Genomic DNA, 14,526 nt, shown 5'->3' with positions numbered 1-14,526 from the left:
TTATTAGGGCCTTTCGCACCGCGGGAACCTTTTCATAGTACCAGAACTAATTGTGGAACTACCCACTTTTTGGCGTTTTCGCACCGCCGGAACTGGGTGCGATTTTAGTACCGGACTGCCTTTTTCGAGAACCAAATTAGCTCCTACTCCGGAGCAGGGTCTAACCAGCACAACTGGTACTAATCGTGACGTAAGTAGACATTGATTGGCCAAACGAGTATGAAAATGCCCTCACCCGCCATGATTTAAAACGCTGTGTAAACATACTGTAAACATTGTGTCAACTTATTTCGCAAGTATGGAGAACAGCGATAGATGGACGGACGCTGAAGTGCAGGCACTTGTAGCACTGTCAGTTGTCGTTGGAGATTCTTAGTCCTCCTTTCCGTTCTTTCAATCGCTTTACGTTTACGTCGACTTTCCATGTTCATTATTGTGAAACCTGCGAGACACAACAAAAACACAGCTCCGATCACAGCGTCTTCCATCCTCCTGTTGTTAATGTTGTTTTTCTTTGTTTCTGTTGTTGAACGCCGCGCACAAATGACGTCGCTGTCGACCGGCTTACGTCACTTCTTAGTACACACTGTCGGTGCGAATGCAACCCTTTAAATAGTACTGGGAAATAGTTCCCGCAAAATCGTCCCAGTACTTTAGTACTGTACATTTAGTTCTGGAACTAAAGCGGTGCGAAAGGCCCTTTTGAGGCAGTTATTTCTCTGAGCTTTTGGGTTTTCTGTACTTTGCGTCTTTATTTAAAGTCCAAATGTAACGGAAGAAGCGACAGATCTGTTCTTCCATACTGTCACGTAATTTTATCAAAAAATAAAAAAGGGCGGGGTCTTGGTTCCATCCATTGGATGGAGGCAAATCTGAACGCGAGCTTGCAGTCGATTATACGAAAGGGACGGGGTTTAAGCAGACAAAGTTATTGGAGAAACACGAAATCATCGTAGAGAAGTCTTATCGACAGATCTGTTCTTCCATATTGTGACAGTTCTATCAAAAAATACAAAAGCGTGGGTTCTTGGTTCCATCCATCGGTTGCTAATTGGATGGATGCAGATCTGAATCTGAGCTTGCAGTTAATTATATGAAAGGGGCGGGGTTTAGGCAAACGAAATGATTGGAGAAGTCCGGAATGTCATCATAGAGAAGCCTTATCATTTCACTGAAAGATCAAGTTATGATATTCATGAAGTCGTAATATTTTAATAAAAAAAATTACAAGGTCAAATTTGTGGGGAAAAAAAAATATAGGCCTATATATAAACGTATGCATGGATAAATCGTTCAAAATAAGAGCAATAAAACGGATTTATAAGATAGATAGGGTTAATTTTGCTTTTTTTTTCTGTTTAGATTTTTATCTATTTCAGATAATCTTGCACCTAAACACTGCACACCACAAACTGTGATTGGTTGCTTTACATGTTAATCAGATGTTCTCTTCTTTGTAGGCTTTTTTGACCAAAATAAGCAGCAGTGTGCACCAGAACTGTTTTAATTGAGTGAAAACGTATGTCGAGCCCTATAGCAGATGTACAATATGTGATGATCTGTATTTCGGCGAATTAGATGACATTAAACTGAATCTCCTTAATTCACTGGTATGACCGACAGAAGCAGGACAAATGCGGGAGAGAAATCAGTTTCAGAATGTACCAAGTACACAATATCAGAAGCAGATGTTGAGTAACTGCACATGGTTAGCGACACGCTGCGCTCGGGCCAGATACTCGCGGCTCGCCAGGGTCCGTCTGCGACAGATGTGTCGAGCGATGGGCGTGATGCAGACGATAAAGCCAAGAATGTCTCTCTCCTTGTGTTTCATGAAAATGAATGTTCAGATTCCACGACACACATTGGACGCATATGGCGCGAACTTGACCGATCGCCATGCGGTGCTTTTCTTGCGTTTGGGTCAAAGTTCACAGCTTCAGTTGAGTTCCAAGTCGCTTCTTTGTTGGAGTGCTGTTTACTGCTGGAACATGTGTTCTAGATGAAGTTTTACTGCCCCCGAATGAGTCTCAATCACTGGAAAGCTGTTGCATGTGCTTCCTCAGGAGAATCGCTGTCAGCTCCTTAACAAGCCACTTAGCAGAAATTCGCAAATTCTTTCGGAAATGATGAAAAGCGTTCGTTTTGGCATCTCGTGCATGCGGGTGGAACACGGTGTCCTGTCGCGAGACGACGCCCATGTGCTTGCTGGCGTGTTGGGTTTACAGTGGGGACACCCAGGATTTTTTGGCGTTGTTGGCGAATTTTCCCATCCATGGCCGCCGCTGTGTTTTGCCGTCGCCGTGTATGGTTGTAGAATCTGGCTTTCCTCTTTCACGCTGTTGTTCTTTCAGATCTATAGTGTCCTGGTCGTTTCTTTTTCCTCTCTGTACTGGCACCATTCGCCGCATTCGGTCCGCAGTGGGACGCTGGTGTCGGCTTTTAGACGCTATGCAGACTTTACCGCGCAACATCTGTCAAGAGGTGAAGGGCCAGCGCGGTGTTTGAACGCGTACGTGGCGTTACCTTTGGGACATCATGTAGAATGACAAATTCATTACTGAATAGGACGCGTTGTTCGGTGACTGAGTGCCAGGACTCGCTTGTAGTCATGTTGACTTCTGCAGGTGTCATTATGCTGCAGTTGGAATGAGTCCTCGCGGGTTTTCGGGCCTTTTCAGATTCAGCTGTTACAGCCTTTTAATAAGTACAATAATAAGTAGTTTTTTTTTACAGTTTTTGAAGATATTGTGATTGCCATTTGCCTGTGCAAAACTCACCAGCTCGATTCTAAAGTGCTTTGGGTGGTTGCCAGGGTGTTGCTATGCAGCTGCTGAGTTGTTCTGAGTGGCTGTTAGTGTGTTCTGCATGGTTGTTAGGGAGTTGCTTGGGTGTTGTTGATGGATGCTTTGATATTCTTACTAGGATTTCTAAGCAGTTGTTAGTGTGATATGGTTGGTTTCCAGGGTGTTACTAGTATGCCGTTGATTGACTGGTAATGTGTTGCTATGTGGTTGTAGGGTTTTCCGTATAACTGTTAGTGAGTTGCTGTGCAATTGCTAGGGTGTTGTGGTTGGTTGCCAACGTGTTGCTGTGTGTTTGCTGGGTGGTTGCTAAGCAGTTGCTAGGGTTTTATGGGTGGTTGCTAGGGCATTACTATGCAGTTGGCTAAAGTGTTCTGACTGGTTGTTAGTGTGTTGCTATGTAGTTGCTAGGTTGTTTTGGGTAATTGCTAGGCAAGGCAAGGCAAGTTTATTTGTATAGCACACCCTTCTCCGGAATGTAAGCTGCTGGCAGTGGGAGGCAAAAGTTTTCTTTTTCGTGGTATTATTCCAGTCCCAGAGAGTTTTTAGTTTTAGTGTTTGTGCCAAAAATATGTTGTTTGAGCACTGTGCTGATCTGCTGAAGTAAAAATCTTAGAAAAATCAAAGAAAAGTACAGAAATAGGGAGCAAAGCGCAGAGCAGTAAGCAAGAACGTCCGAACGGTAGCGAAGCCGGAAGCGGGAAGAGTTACTGCTAGAATGTTACTAAGCAGTTGCTAGGGTGTAATGGGGGGTTGCCTGGATGTTACCATGCAGTAGCTAAGGTGTTCTGATATTGTGTTGCTATATGGTTGCTAGGGTGTGCTTAGTGGTTGCTTGGGTGTTACTAAGCAGTTGCTAGGTTGTTGTGGGTGGTTTGTTACTGTGCAATTGCTAAGGTGTTCTGATTGATTGTTAACATGTTGCTATGTGGTTGCTAGGGTGTTCTGGGTGGGTGGGCAATTAAGTACGTTTTTCTAGGTTTTCATTCAATGTATAACTTTTTTTTAAAGCACATTTCTGAAGATTTAACTGAAAAGAATACGAAACGTTTAACAGCTGTGGGTTCAACACTTTTAGTTTCTTTCTTAGGTTAATTATGTCAGCTTCTCAGGAGTCTTTGTGCCCAAACGATCAAAACTTGTCATAAAGTGCATAAACTCATGTCAGTTTTCTTCTATATCTATGACTTATGTTTATGCAAACGTCAAGCTTTTCCTTTCAGGTTTTAGTTGTAGTGATGCTTGACTTGGTAAACATTTCTAATGAGCAACTTGTGCTGTTTTAATGCATTTAATGCATAAACCTGCCACTGAACCTGTTGCTGTCATTTCTCAGAGGTCGACTGCATCTGTCTGTGTGCTGCAAATAAATGCCATTGGTATTGAACAGCATATTTAGTCTAAGACCTCGGGCACTTTGATATTTCCAACCGCCTGTTTCTGTTCATAATGGTTTCCTGAGAGTGACATAATAAAAGTCCTAAAAACACTCAACCGCAGCTCTGGGCTGCCTGTTACTCAACAGACATCTTTTTGAAATTACACGCTCATAAAGTCATCTGATTGAACCTGAACTATGCTGTTTGTTGGTTTTCAGAGTCTGTTCATTTTTTGCATCGATTAGTCTTTTGTGTTTTGCATTGAACTTGTGTGTTACGGTACCAGTACAAAGCGACTTTTTTAGTTTTTGAAGACTAAAACGAAGGTCAGTTTGAGCTTTTGGATCTGTGTTGTTAACTTTGTTCCTCAAGCACCTTTACAGTACTCAATGTCCTTTGGCTTCTGCACAGTGGACCACTTGAGAAAAGATCTGGACGTGATCGATCAGTTAGGAGCTGTAGCTGAGGGCTAACCAGGTGTTGTGACACCTTTTTATGGTTTTTCCTCGCCCAGGGCCTACAACAGGTGGATGACTGGGATGACTTGACCTCATCGCTGAAGAATCCTGGATCTCCTTCTGTATTCCAACATGGTTATGAAAACAAAACCTGTGCGGACGGCAATTAGAAAGCTCACTTTTTTCGTTTTATATTTTGTGTCTTGTTTTCTGAGAAATGGTTCAGAATTAGGGGTTCAGAAAAATAAACTGAATTCAAACTGAAAAGTTCATTTTTCCAACCCCATTGATATTTTTCTCATTTGAATCATAAACCCACTTAATTTTGATCAATTTCTCAGAATACAAGGCTTCTTAGGGTGTTGTTGGTGGTTTCCAGGGTGTTGCTATGCAGTTGCTAAAATGGTCTGATTGATTGATTGTTGCTGCGTGGTTGTTGGGGTGTTATTGGTCATTGCTTGGATGTTACTAAACAATTACTAGGTTGTTGTTGGTGGTTTCGCGGACGGCAATTAGAAAGCTCACTTTTTTCGTTTTATATTTTGTGTCTTGTTTTCTGAGAAATGGTTCAGAATTAGGGGTTCAGAAAAATAAACTGAATTCAAACTGAAAAGTTCATTTTTCCAACCCCATTGATATTTTTCTCATTTGAATCATAAACCCACTTAATTTTGATCAATTTCTCAGAATACAAGGCTTCTTAGGGTGTTGTTGGTGGTTTCCAGTGTGTTGCTATGCAGTTGTTAAGGTGGTCTGATTGATTGATTGTTGCTGCGTGGTTGTTGGGGTGTTCTTGGTCATTGCTTGGATGTTACTAAACAATTGCTAGGTTGTTGTTGGTGGTTTCCAGGGTGTTGCTATGCAGTTGTTAAGGTGGTCTGATTGATTGATTGTTGCTGCGTGGTTGTTGGGGTGTTCTTGGTCATTGCTTGGATGTTACTAAACAATTGCTAGGTTGTTGTTGGTGGTTTCCAGGGTGTTGCTATGCAGTTGCTAAGGTGGTCTGATTGATTGATTGTTGCTATGTGGTTGCTTGGATGTTATTACGGCTGCAGTCCTTAAGATTTGCCTCACTTTTAAATAGTTTTTAGTTGTAGGTGGTTTCTAGGCCATTACTGTGCAGTTGCTAAGGTGTTCTTTGATTGTTGACGTGTTGCTGTGTGGTTGCTAGGGTGTTCTTGGTGGTTGCTTGGATGTTACTATGCAGTTGCTAAGGTGTTCTGATTGATTGTGTTGCTATGTGGTTGCTAGTGTGTTCTAAGTGGTTGCTTGAATGATACTAAGCAGTTCCCAGTTGGTGGTGGTTTCCAGGGCGTTACTATTCAGTCGCTAAGGTGTTGACTGATTGTTAATGTGTTGCTGTGTGGGTACTAAGGTGTTCTAGGTGGTTGCTTGGATGTTACTAAGTAGTTCCCAGTTGTTGGTGGTCTCCAGGGTGTTACTATGCAGTTGCTAAAGTTTTGATTGATTGTTGACATGTTGTTGTGTGGTTGCTAGGATGTTACTAAGCAGTTGCTAGTCTGTGGTTGCTGGTTTCCAGGGTGTTACTATGCAGTTGCTAAGGTGTTCTGATTGTTTGCTAACATTTTGCTATGTGGTTGCTAGGGTGAATGTTTGTTTTAAAGCACATTTCTGAAGATTCGGCTAAGCGGAATATAAAACATAAAAACACGTCACTCTTTTTCAAAAAGGTTTTAATGCGTTTTAATACATTTAAAGCATTAACCTGCTTGATATCTCAAACATAGACTGCATAGATTTTTTTTTTTGGCCCCATGGACATATATTTGCTCTAATTTAAATCGTAAACTCATTTCATTTTCATCAGTTTCTCAAAAAAAAAAAAAATTTTTTTTTGGATCCTAAGTAAAAGTATCTTGATTTAAGAATGTTTAGTCATTTCTACTGGAAAGCAAGCCAAAAATGCTGAGGAGGAAAATCCCTTTTGCAGTGCATCAGTTTGCTTTTTCCATTAGGCCAGAAAAATAGTTTCCATTGGCGGTTGGAGGCGTAACAATACCTTCGCACCTGGTATTCCAGCCCTTCTCCGCCACGCCTCCACCCTGAGCTCCAGCGGCCCGCCAAGCCTGTGCAAACCCATAAATTCCTTTGCCTTGAGGGAGTGTCTTTACACCTGTGAAAGGAAACCCTCCTCCACCACTGCTGCCCACCTCAGGCTGGAAATTCAGTCCAAACTCTCCTGCCAGAACCTCATATCTGATCTCGCGTCTGAAGAATGCATTTCGGAGGAGCTGATAAAATGTTCTGGTTGTGTAACAGTGCCATCTGGTTTGGTGTGTACGCTCAAGTCCTGGCGGCGACTCTTTCTGGGATTGGCACGCGGGGTTGGATGGGTTTAGATGAGTTGGCGGATGAAGGGCATGTCAGTGATTCTTCTCGTCTTACTCATGTGATTCGTGACATATGTAACAAATAAGTCAGCGTTGAGTGTTTTATTCCACCTTTGCACTATTTTGACTCATGCAAAAGTAAACAGGAGATCGTTTGTCACGTTGAGAGCATATTAAATGAACAGTCATGGTGTTAAAATCTTCTGGATGAGATGCGATTTATAAATTAATATTTTGCAATAAACTTAGTTACACAATATTTTATAAAATAAAATATTTAATACATACTATTTTATATTATCTTAACATAAAATATGTTGTTGTGAAATATTATCTCTCTTACGCTCTATAAAATATTTTGCAATAAACTTAAAATATATTATTTTTGTACTCATAACCAACATAGTTTTTTATTTTCCCATTCATTTTATTTCAGTTACATCATATGCAATGCCCTTATTGTATATTTTTCTTCAGATCAAAGCTTCTAATATTGTGATTAATCATAGAGCCGGTTGTTTCGGTTCATGTCTTTAAAACTCTTTAATCTATGATTTATTTTTTAACATTAGAAATTTAAATAGAGTAAAAACTAGCTAACTGTGAACACGATCATTTGAATTCCGCTAGTCTGACAAGTTGCATTGAATATTGATCGAACGTTGGGTTTATGCTGGTTTGCAGCCATTAAAGAACCAATGATTACTGAGCGTTCATACCGAATGTGACTGTTTAATTGTCCCATTTGTAGTTTCTGCTTCGCATCATTGAGCCAAGCTTGACTCAATCGACTGCTGTTGCGTTTTTCACTAAGAGTATAAAACTTTAGCAGCAGCTGTGGAAGCGGTCAGCGCTATTTCATGTTCTTTGGATCTCGTTTTTGTTGTCTGTGCTCCAGATCCGCGGCTCAGCTCGAGGCTTTCGGCCAGCTGAATTATCGTCATCATAACCACGATGCCCAGCATTGATTCGCTCCCTCCAAACGCACACCTTCTCGATTACATTAGCAACACTGGCCCACTGACGCGCCAACATGTTGTTCCAGTAAATACCGAGGTCTGATGCCAGACAGGCCTGCGCTTCTGTCCACCAAACCAGAGAGCCGGTTTACTGCCGTTCATACTGAGTTTCTTTACTGGAAAAACACATTTGCTGTTGGCCTTCAGTCTGAGCTTCTAGCAGCATAACAGTGTCTTTCTGTTAGAACATCATGACCTGAGTTCAGTGCATCTCAATCAAGCTGATGGTCAGATTATTGCTCTGATGTGAGTCAGTAAGTCCGAAGCTGGACGTATGTGGTCTGGAACCGGTTTTAACTCAGTTTTCTGGCTTTGTTCCTGCAGGGAAGCACGATTCTACTGGCATCTGAAGATCCATTTTCCTCAGAGCGACGCGGTTTATTCAGAGAGGTATAAAAACCCTTCTCGTTTCACATTTAGTAGGGCCATATTATAGAATTATAAGAATGAAATAAATCTAGTTAAACCATTAAATCAGAATCCAGACAAATTAAAACAGAAAACATAGAATTTCGGGGGGAAATCAAATGAGTTTCATAAAGCCATAAAATATCATTTTTGATAATATAATGATATATAAGATAATATAATTAATATATTTTGATTAATTAGTTTTATTTTAATTTTTTTATTGATCAGTTAATTTATTGGTAAAATTTAATTTAACCATTAAAACTGAATCCAGAAAATCTAAATGGAAAACATAGAACTTGAGAAAAATAAAACAGGATTTTGGGAAAAAAAATTAAATGGATTTCTTTTGGCCCAAAAAAAATAATTTTTGTTAAACTTTTATTTAATAAATGGGGGAAAAAAATAAATGAAATGGATTTCATATGGCTCTAAAAATGTATTTAAAATTTTTTTAATTCATACATTTTAATTCTTTAGATATGCTTTTTAATTGTTAATTTTAAATTAAAATTAATACATTTTAATAATTAAAGTTTTATGAATTCAGTTGATTAGACATGTTTTTTATTAAAATGTATTAAACCATTAAAACTGAATCCAGAAAATCAAAATGGAAAACACAGAATTTGAGAAAAAATAAAACAGTATTTTGGGAAAAAAAATAAAATGGATTTCTTTTGGCCCCCAAAAATAAATTTTTGTTAAACTTTTATTTAATAAAAAAATTAATTAACTGGACATGGTTTTTGATTGTTAAAATTTAATTAAACAATTAAAATGGAATCCAGAAAAGTAAAAATTGAATTTTGGAAAAAAATGTAAAAGTACAATAAATAAAAATGGATTTCATATGGCCCAAAAAATTTATTTAAAAAAAACTTTTAATTAATAAATTTCAATTCATTAGATAAGCTTTTTAATTGTTTAATAAAAATTCTAATAATTAAAGTTTTATGAATTCAATTGATTAGACATGTTTTTAATTATTAAAATGTATTAAACTATTAAAACTGAATCCATAAAAATTAAAATGGGAAATAAAAAAATTGAATTTGTGGAAAAAATCAAACCGTTTCCAATTTGGGCCAAAAAAAATAAAAAATTTAAACTTTTAATTCATACATTTCAATGAATTATTTTTAAATTATTTTAATAATCAATCAATTTATTAGTAACATTTTAACATTTAATTTAACCATTAAGATGGAATCCAGAAACATTAAAAAAAAAAGTGATTTGAGAAAATAAATTAAACGGATTAACGTGATGACAAACCAGTAGTCATGAGTAGCATAAAAGCAAAAGTTAATTCAAAAATGTAAGTAATCACTCTCTCGACCAATTTTAAGGTCATAAGACAATGATTTTTACCAGACAAATTTACAGGAAGGACTGGTTTTGTGAGATAGACCCAGAAAAACAGAATTGTTTAGTCAAAATTGTTTAGTCAGCTCTTTATTTTAATTGTCTGTTTTCGTTGTTTTTATTATTCGATTGTCCCTTTCCTCAGGTGTCCTGATAACCGGCAGCTCGATCAGATTCTCAACGACTACATTCATCCTTCAGAATCAGATCCAGTCAAACGGCAGAAGTATGTATCGCTCCGTCAAACATCCACACGTTTCGTCAATGCCACATTTATCCCACTTTTGCGTTAACTTGCATTGATATCAAGCTGTGTCCTGATAACCGGCAGCTCGATCAGATTCTCAACGACTACATTCATCCTTCAGAATCAGATCCAGTCAAACGGCAGAAGTATGTATCGCTCCGTCAAACATCCACACGTTTCGTCAGTGCCACATTTATCCCACTTTTGCGTTAACTTGCATTGATATCAAGCTTCCGCAGGTTCATGGTTGCGGTTGCCAGATTTCAAGAGTTTAAATCTCCCAACCAGAGCTTTTCTTTTAAAACATATGCATTTTCTGCCTGATCTTTTACTTGATTTTCCCAAACTGGAAAATCCATGAGCACACTTTGCTACAAAAAACACCAACAAACTTATATGCTGGAATTAAGCGATCTCCATTGAGAGATTCTGCTCAAATGAAATTTCACTGTTTCAGCTTTTCAGAGAAGCTTTTTACAGATTTTAATAGTTTTTATTATGTAAAGAGTGCTAATGCATACGATAAATATAATAAATCAGAAAACTACAAGAAGTTAAATAAACCCTGTGTATTAGTTGCTGTTCCATTGATTTGTGCTTATTTGTGTGCAGTAATTCTAATGAAATGTGAAAAGAAATTAGACCAATCGTGATTAATGGTAATTAAAATGTAATTCTTTAGCAAAATAATCATGTTTAAGTGTTATATAAGTTTATATAGGCAACGTACACACTGTAAAGTAAATCCTCTAAATTACAGTTTTGAGTGTGTACGAACAGAACTACGATGATTGACACCGTTGTAACCATTTTTTTTGTCGTTTTGCCATCTCACGTATCCGATATTTTTGACCAAAGTATTATTACAGAGACCAAAGACTGGTTATGTTCGGGCATTTTTAACTAAACCATTGTCGACAGAGCCATCGTGTTTTGTTAATGTTTGGAAGGATGCTTCGCAGAGCGCGCTCTTGAAGGGTTGCCATGTCCACTTTTTATAAGCAACACTTATTAAAAGGGATACACCGATTTATCAACCAATAATCGCTATCGGCAGATAAAAGCAATTATTTGCACTATCGACCATCGGCGGATTGTTTAATAACAGCCGATGATCAGAGCCGATTCTATCCTGTCAATCAAAAGGGGGCGGAAAAGCTTGTAAAACAGCAACTTGCGTGAAGAAAATGTTTCTTGTGTCAAATTTAAAGCTGTCCCAGGTAAAGCAATAATAATGCATTAATGCAGCGCCGTTGATACGGGTTTTATTTGACCCTATGAGTCACCCGTATTTCAAGACAAGGTTGCCAGATCCACGGTTTTCCCTTCAACAAAACATAATTTGTAGCACACCTCCAATACAATTATCGCAAAGAGTTTGTGCTCTGTTACTTCTGATAAGAAACAAAGTCTCAGCTTTCAAATCATGTACATTTTATCACAAAATTCAAACAATAAATGCCGTTTTGATGCTCTTAAATGTGGCGCGACAGATCGCTGTAGCAGCTTCAGTTCAAGGGCGAGTCCCTTCCACTTTAATACAAGTTATAGCACAGAATAAACATGAATGAACATCAGAAGGTTTTGAAAGATAAATTAAAACTTACTGACATGTTTCAAGTCTCGTGTAATCGCTCAATCAGTGTTTCAACCGAAAGAAAGACGTCAAATAAAACCGCTTGTGAACAATGTCACGTAACATTGCATTCACCTCAGGAAAATGATCCAGTGTTTGTTAGTTACCTATAAAAAACACTAGAGGGAGCTTATGTAATGTTAATTTGGCCTGTATATGTATATTTGAATAAATCCGTCATGAAGACAAGTTTTTATGAAAACTACATTATGTGCAATTGACATTTTTATTTCTGTGCGATTATTATATCTGAAAATAAATAGCGTTGAATATAATAGTTTTGTTGTTCATTTTAACCTCCCTGTGTAGTTTACAGCATTAGTTGGCAGTGATTTTTTTTTTTCCTTAAAGCTAAACTATCGATATCGGCAGATATTATCGAATATTATGAATTATCGGATCAGCTGAGAAATTTCATATCGGTGATTCCCAACTTATTAAACATCTTTGGGCTTGTTTTTTGGGTTTGTAAAGTGATCCGCTTTATGGAGCTAATAAGGTCGGCAGGTGTAGGGTGCGATATTTTGGATTTAAGTTTATTATGGGCTTTGTTCTTATTTGCTGTTTTTTTAAAGTAAGATCTGGCAACCCTAATGAGTCAAAACGTACCTCGTTCACTGTGATTTCACAACTCTGATACGTGTTTAACCCTCTGGTGTTGTTCATTTGGGAGTCACACACACTTGTGTAGTTCTGAAATGAAACTATTTTTTATTTTCAGTGAAATCAATGTAATGTATTTTTGTTCGATAATATTTTTTCTTTTGTATTTTGAGAGAATTTCATGGTACTATTTAATATTTATGCAATAATTATGATCAATTTTTCCCATTGAAAATAATACAAAAATATATTTTCTAATATTTTTCTATTATTTTTCGATTAAAAATAGAGACAATGCCTTTAAAATCCATTTTTTGAAGGCAGATTAGTGCCATTTGGTGGGAGTAAAAAAAGAAAAACATCTGAAATTCTGTGTTTTAGCCACTAGATTCCTATAGAGCTCTATAGAAAAGATAATAAAGTTTTTGAAATGCCAGTTTTTGCATTAATTTTACTACAGTCAAACCTGAACTCAAAGAAAGGCATTTCATTACACATAACATCAAAATTCAACAAAAATGTAACGAATATGAACAGGAATGCTTTATCAGAGGTTAATCAATCTGATTTCAACCTCTTATTTGAGTCTTCTGTTAAATTTTGGCATATTGTAACAGCCACACCAGTTCATTTGTGTGTGTGTGTGTGTATAATAGTGTGTGTGTGTGTGTTTGTGTTTGTGTGTGTGTGAGAGTGTGTGTGTTTGAGTGTGTGTGTGTGTTTGAGTGTCTGTGTGTGTGTGTTTGAGTGAGTGTGTGTAAGTAAGTGAGTGTGTGTTTGTGTTTGTGTGTGTGTTTGTGTGTGTGTGTGTGTGAGAGAGTGTGTGTGTTTGTGTCTGTTTTATACTCTTGAAGTTTTAGATTGTCACCCCTTCCTTGGTGTCTGTGTTCTTACTCCATTGTGGCTAAATTATTGATTTTATTTCACGTATTTGCAAAAACATGTTTTGTGTTACAGTCACACTAGTTCATGTATGTGTGTTGCACTTGTGATATTTTAGAGTGTCACCCCTTCATTGCTGTGCACTTTTTTTCTGCATCATGAATGATTTGTAGATTGTGTACACAAAAAATTCTGTATTTTCATATTTTTGCGTATTTCCCATTCATTTCCAATGGCGCTCATTTTTGACCGCGAACAACACAAGTGTGACTTTTTATTTTTACGACCATTTAGCTTTTTCGAATCAAAGCCACAATTTTTTTTTGTGGTCACATAGTGACTGCCATAAAAGTCAGCGAGTTTCGTTACCATTCCAATGAAGTAGCGATTTTTACAATTTCTAAACTTTTTTTTTTTTTTTTTTTTTTTTTTTTCAGTCTACAACAACCGAACAACACCAGAGAGTTAAATACGTCATTAACAACTAGTTGTTCAGTTTGGTTCCGTACACGCCACATAGAATTTTTCAGGAGTTAATTCCGTTTTAGAATGCGGCTGTCAATCTGTAAATGACTGAACTGTATGCGTATAGAACAGGATTGAACACTAATAGGTGAATTGACAACCATGAATTGTTCGTGCTCTTATTCACCCGTTGAACCCGCCATCAAAACATGCTCAGACATTTTCACATTTCTTGATCGTCTGCTTCTCATTTCGGATGTGTAATGCAAAACTCGATGACTTTTTATGGCTGAAATGTGGCCTAAGTGCAGCATTGTCAGTCAGTGAGATTGTGTTTGGCCCTTTTTGTCAGTTTATTGATGTCAGGCTCGCATGGGAAAAACTGGGACAGATTCATTTTTTAACTTTTCCACAAAATGCAGTAATGACTTGACTATTAACTTGATGAAGTGGAGGATTTTCTGTTTATTGTTTCTTCGTGGAGCCGTTTTAGGGCCATTTGGATCAGCACATCGTTATGATGACTTGCAGATCAACAGAATCGAAGCTGCGGTTTGGAGTTAGAAATAAACTCTTTACAGTGTGATGATAGGCCACAAAATCAACACTAGAATAGGTGTCTTTGCTCTTAAATCCAGGCATCTTTTGAAGGGAGCGTTTGATAGAAATGATTGTGAAAACCGACACTGACGTTCAGCAGCTGAAGAGTTTTACCTCAGAGATCAGTGCTGATTCATATTATTCAATAACAGAAACTCATTAAGCATGAACAGACGAGTTGATTAAAGTGTTGGAAATATTAGCTTTAAAGGGACAGTTCACCCAGAAATGAGCATTTGCTGAAAGTTTACTCACTCTCAGACCATCCAAGATCAGGATGAGTTTGTTTCTTCATCAGATTTG

The 14,526-nt window shown here is 37.6% G+C and overlaps 1 protein-coding gene across 3 annotated transcripts in view; it reads left to right on the top strand.

Annotated features, from left to right (window-relative positions):
• Positions 1-14,526, top strand: part of LOC107709513 (box C/D snoRNA protein 1-like) — a 42,998-nt gene that overhangs the window by 9,502 nt on the left and 18,970 nt on the right. For 2 of the 3 annotated variants that reach the window (XM_016514007.1, XM_016514006.1), the window contains exons 6-7: positions 8,336-8,401; positions 9,936-10,016. In XM_016514007.1, the coding sequence (XP_016369493.1) occupies positions 8,336-8,401; positions 9,936-10,016 (147 nt within the window). The remainder of the gene's footprint in view (positions 1-8,335; positions 8,402-9,935; positions 10,017-14,526) is intronic. The other variant, XM_016514008.1, reaches the window with a different exon arrangement.

Source organism: Sinocyclocheilus rhinocerous, unplaced genomic scaffold, assembly GCF_001515625.1.
Source record: "Sinocyclocheilus rhinocerous isolate Xijiao unplaced genomic scaffold, SAMN03320098_v1.1 scaffold686, whole genome shotgun sequence".
Lineage (NCBI taxonomy): Eukaryota > Metazoa > Chordata > Actinopteri > Cypriniformes > Cyprinidae > Sinocyclocheilus > Sinocyclocheilus rhinocerous.
The sequence above is the reverse complement of the archived record's forward strand: the minus strand, read 5'-3'. Positions and strand labels throughout refer to the sequence as shown.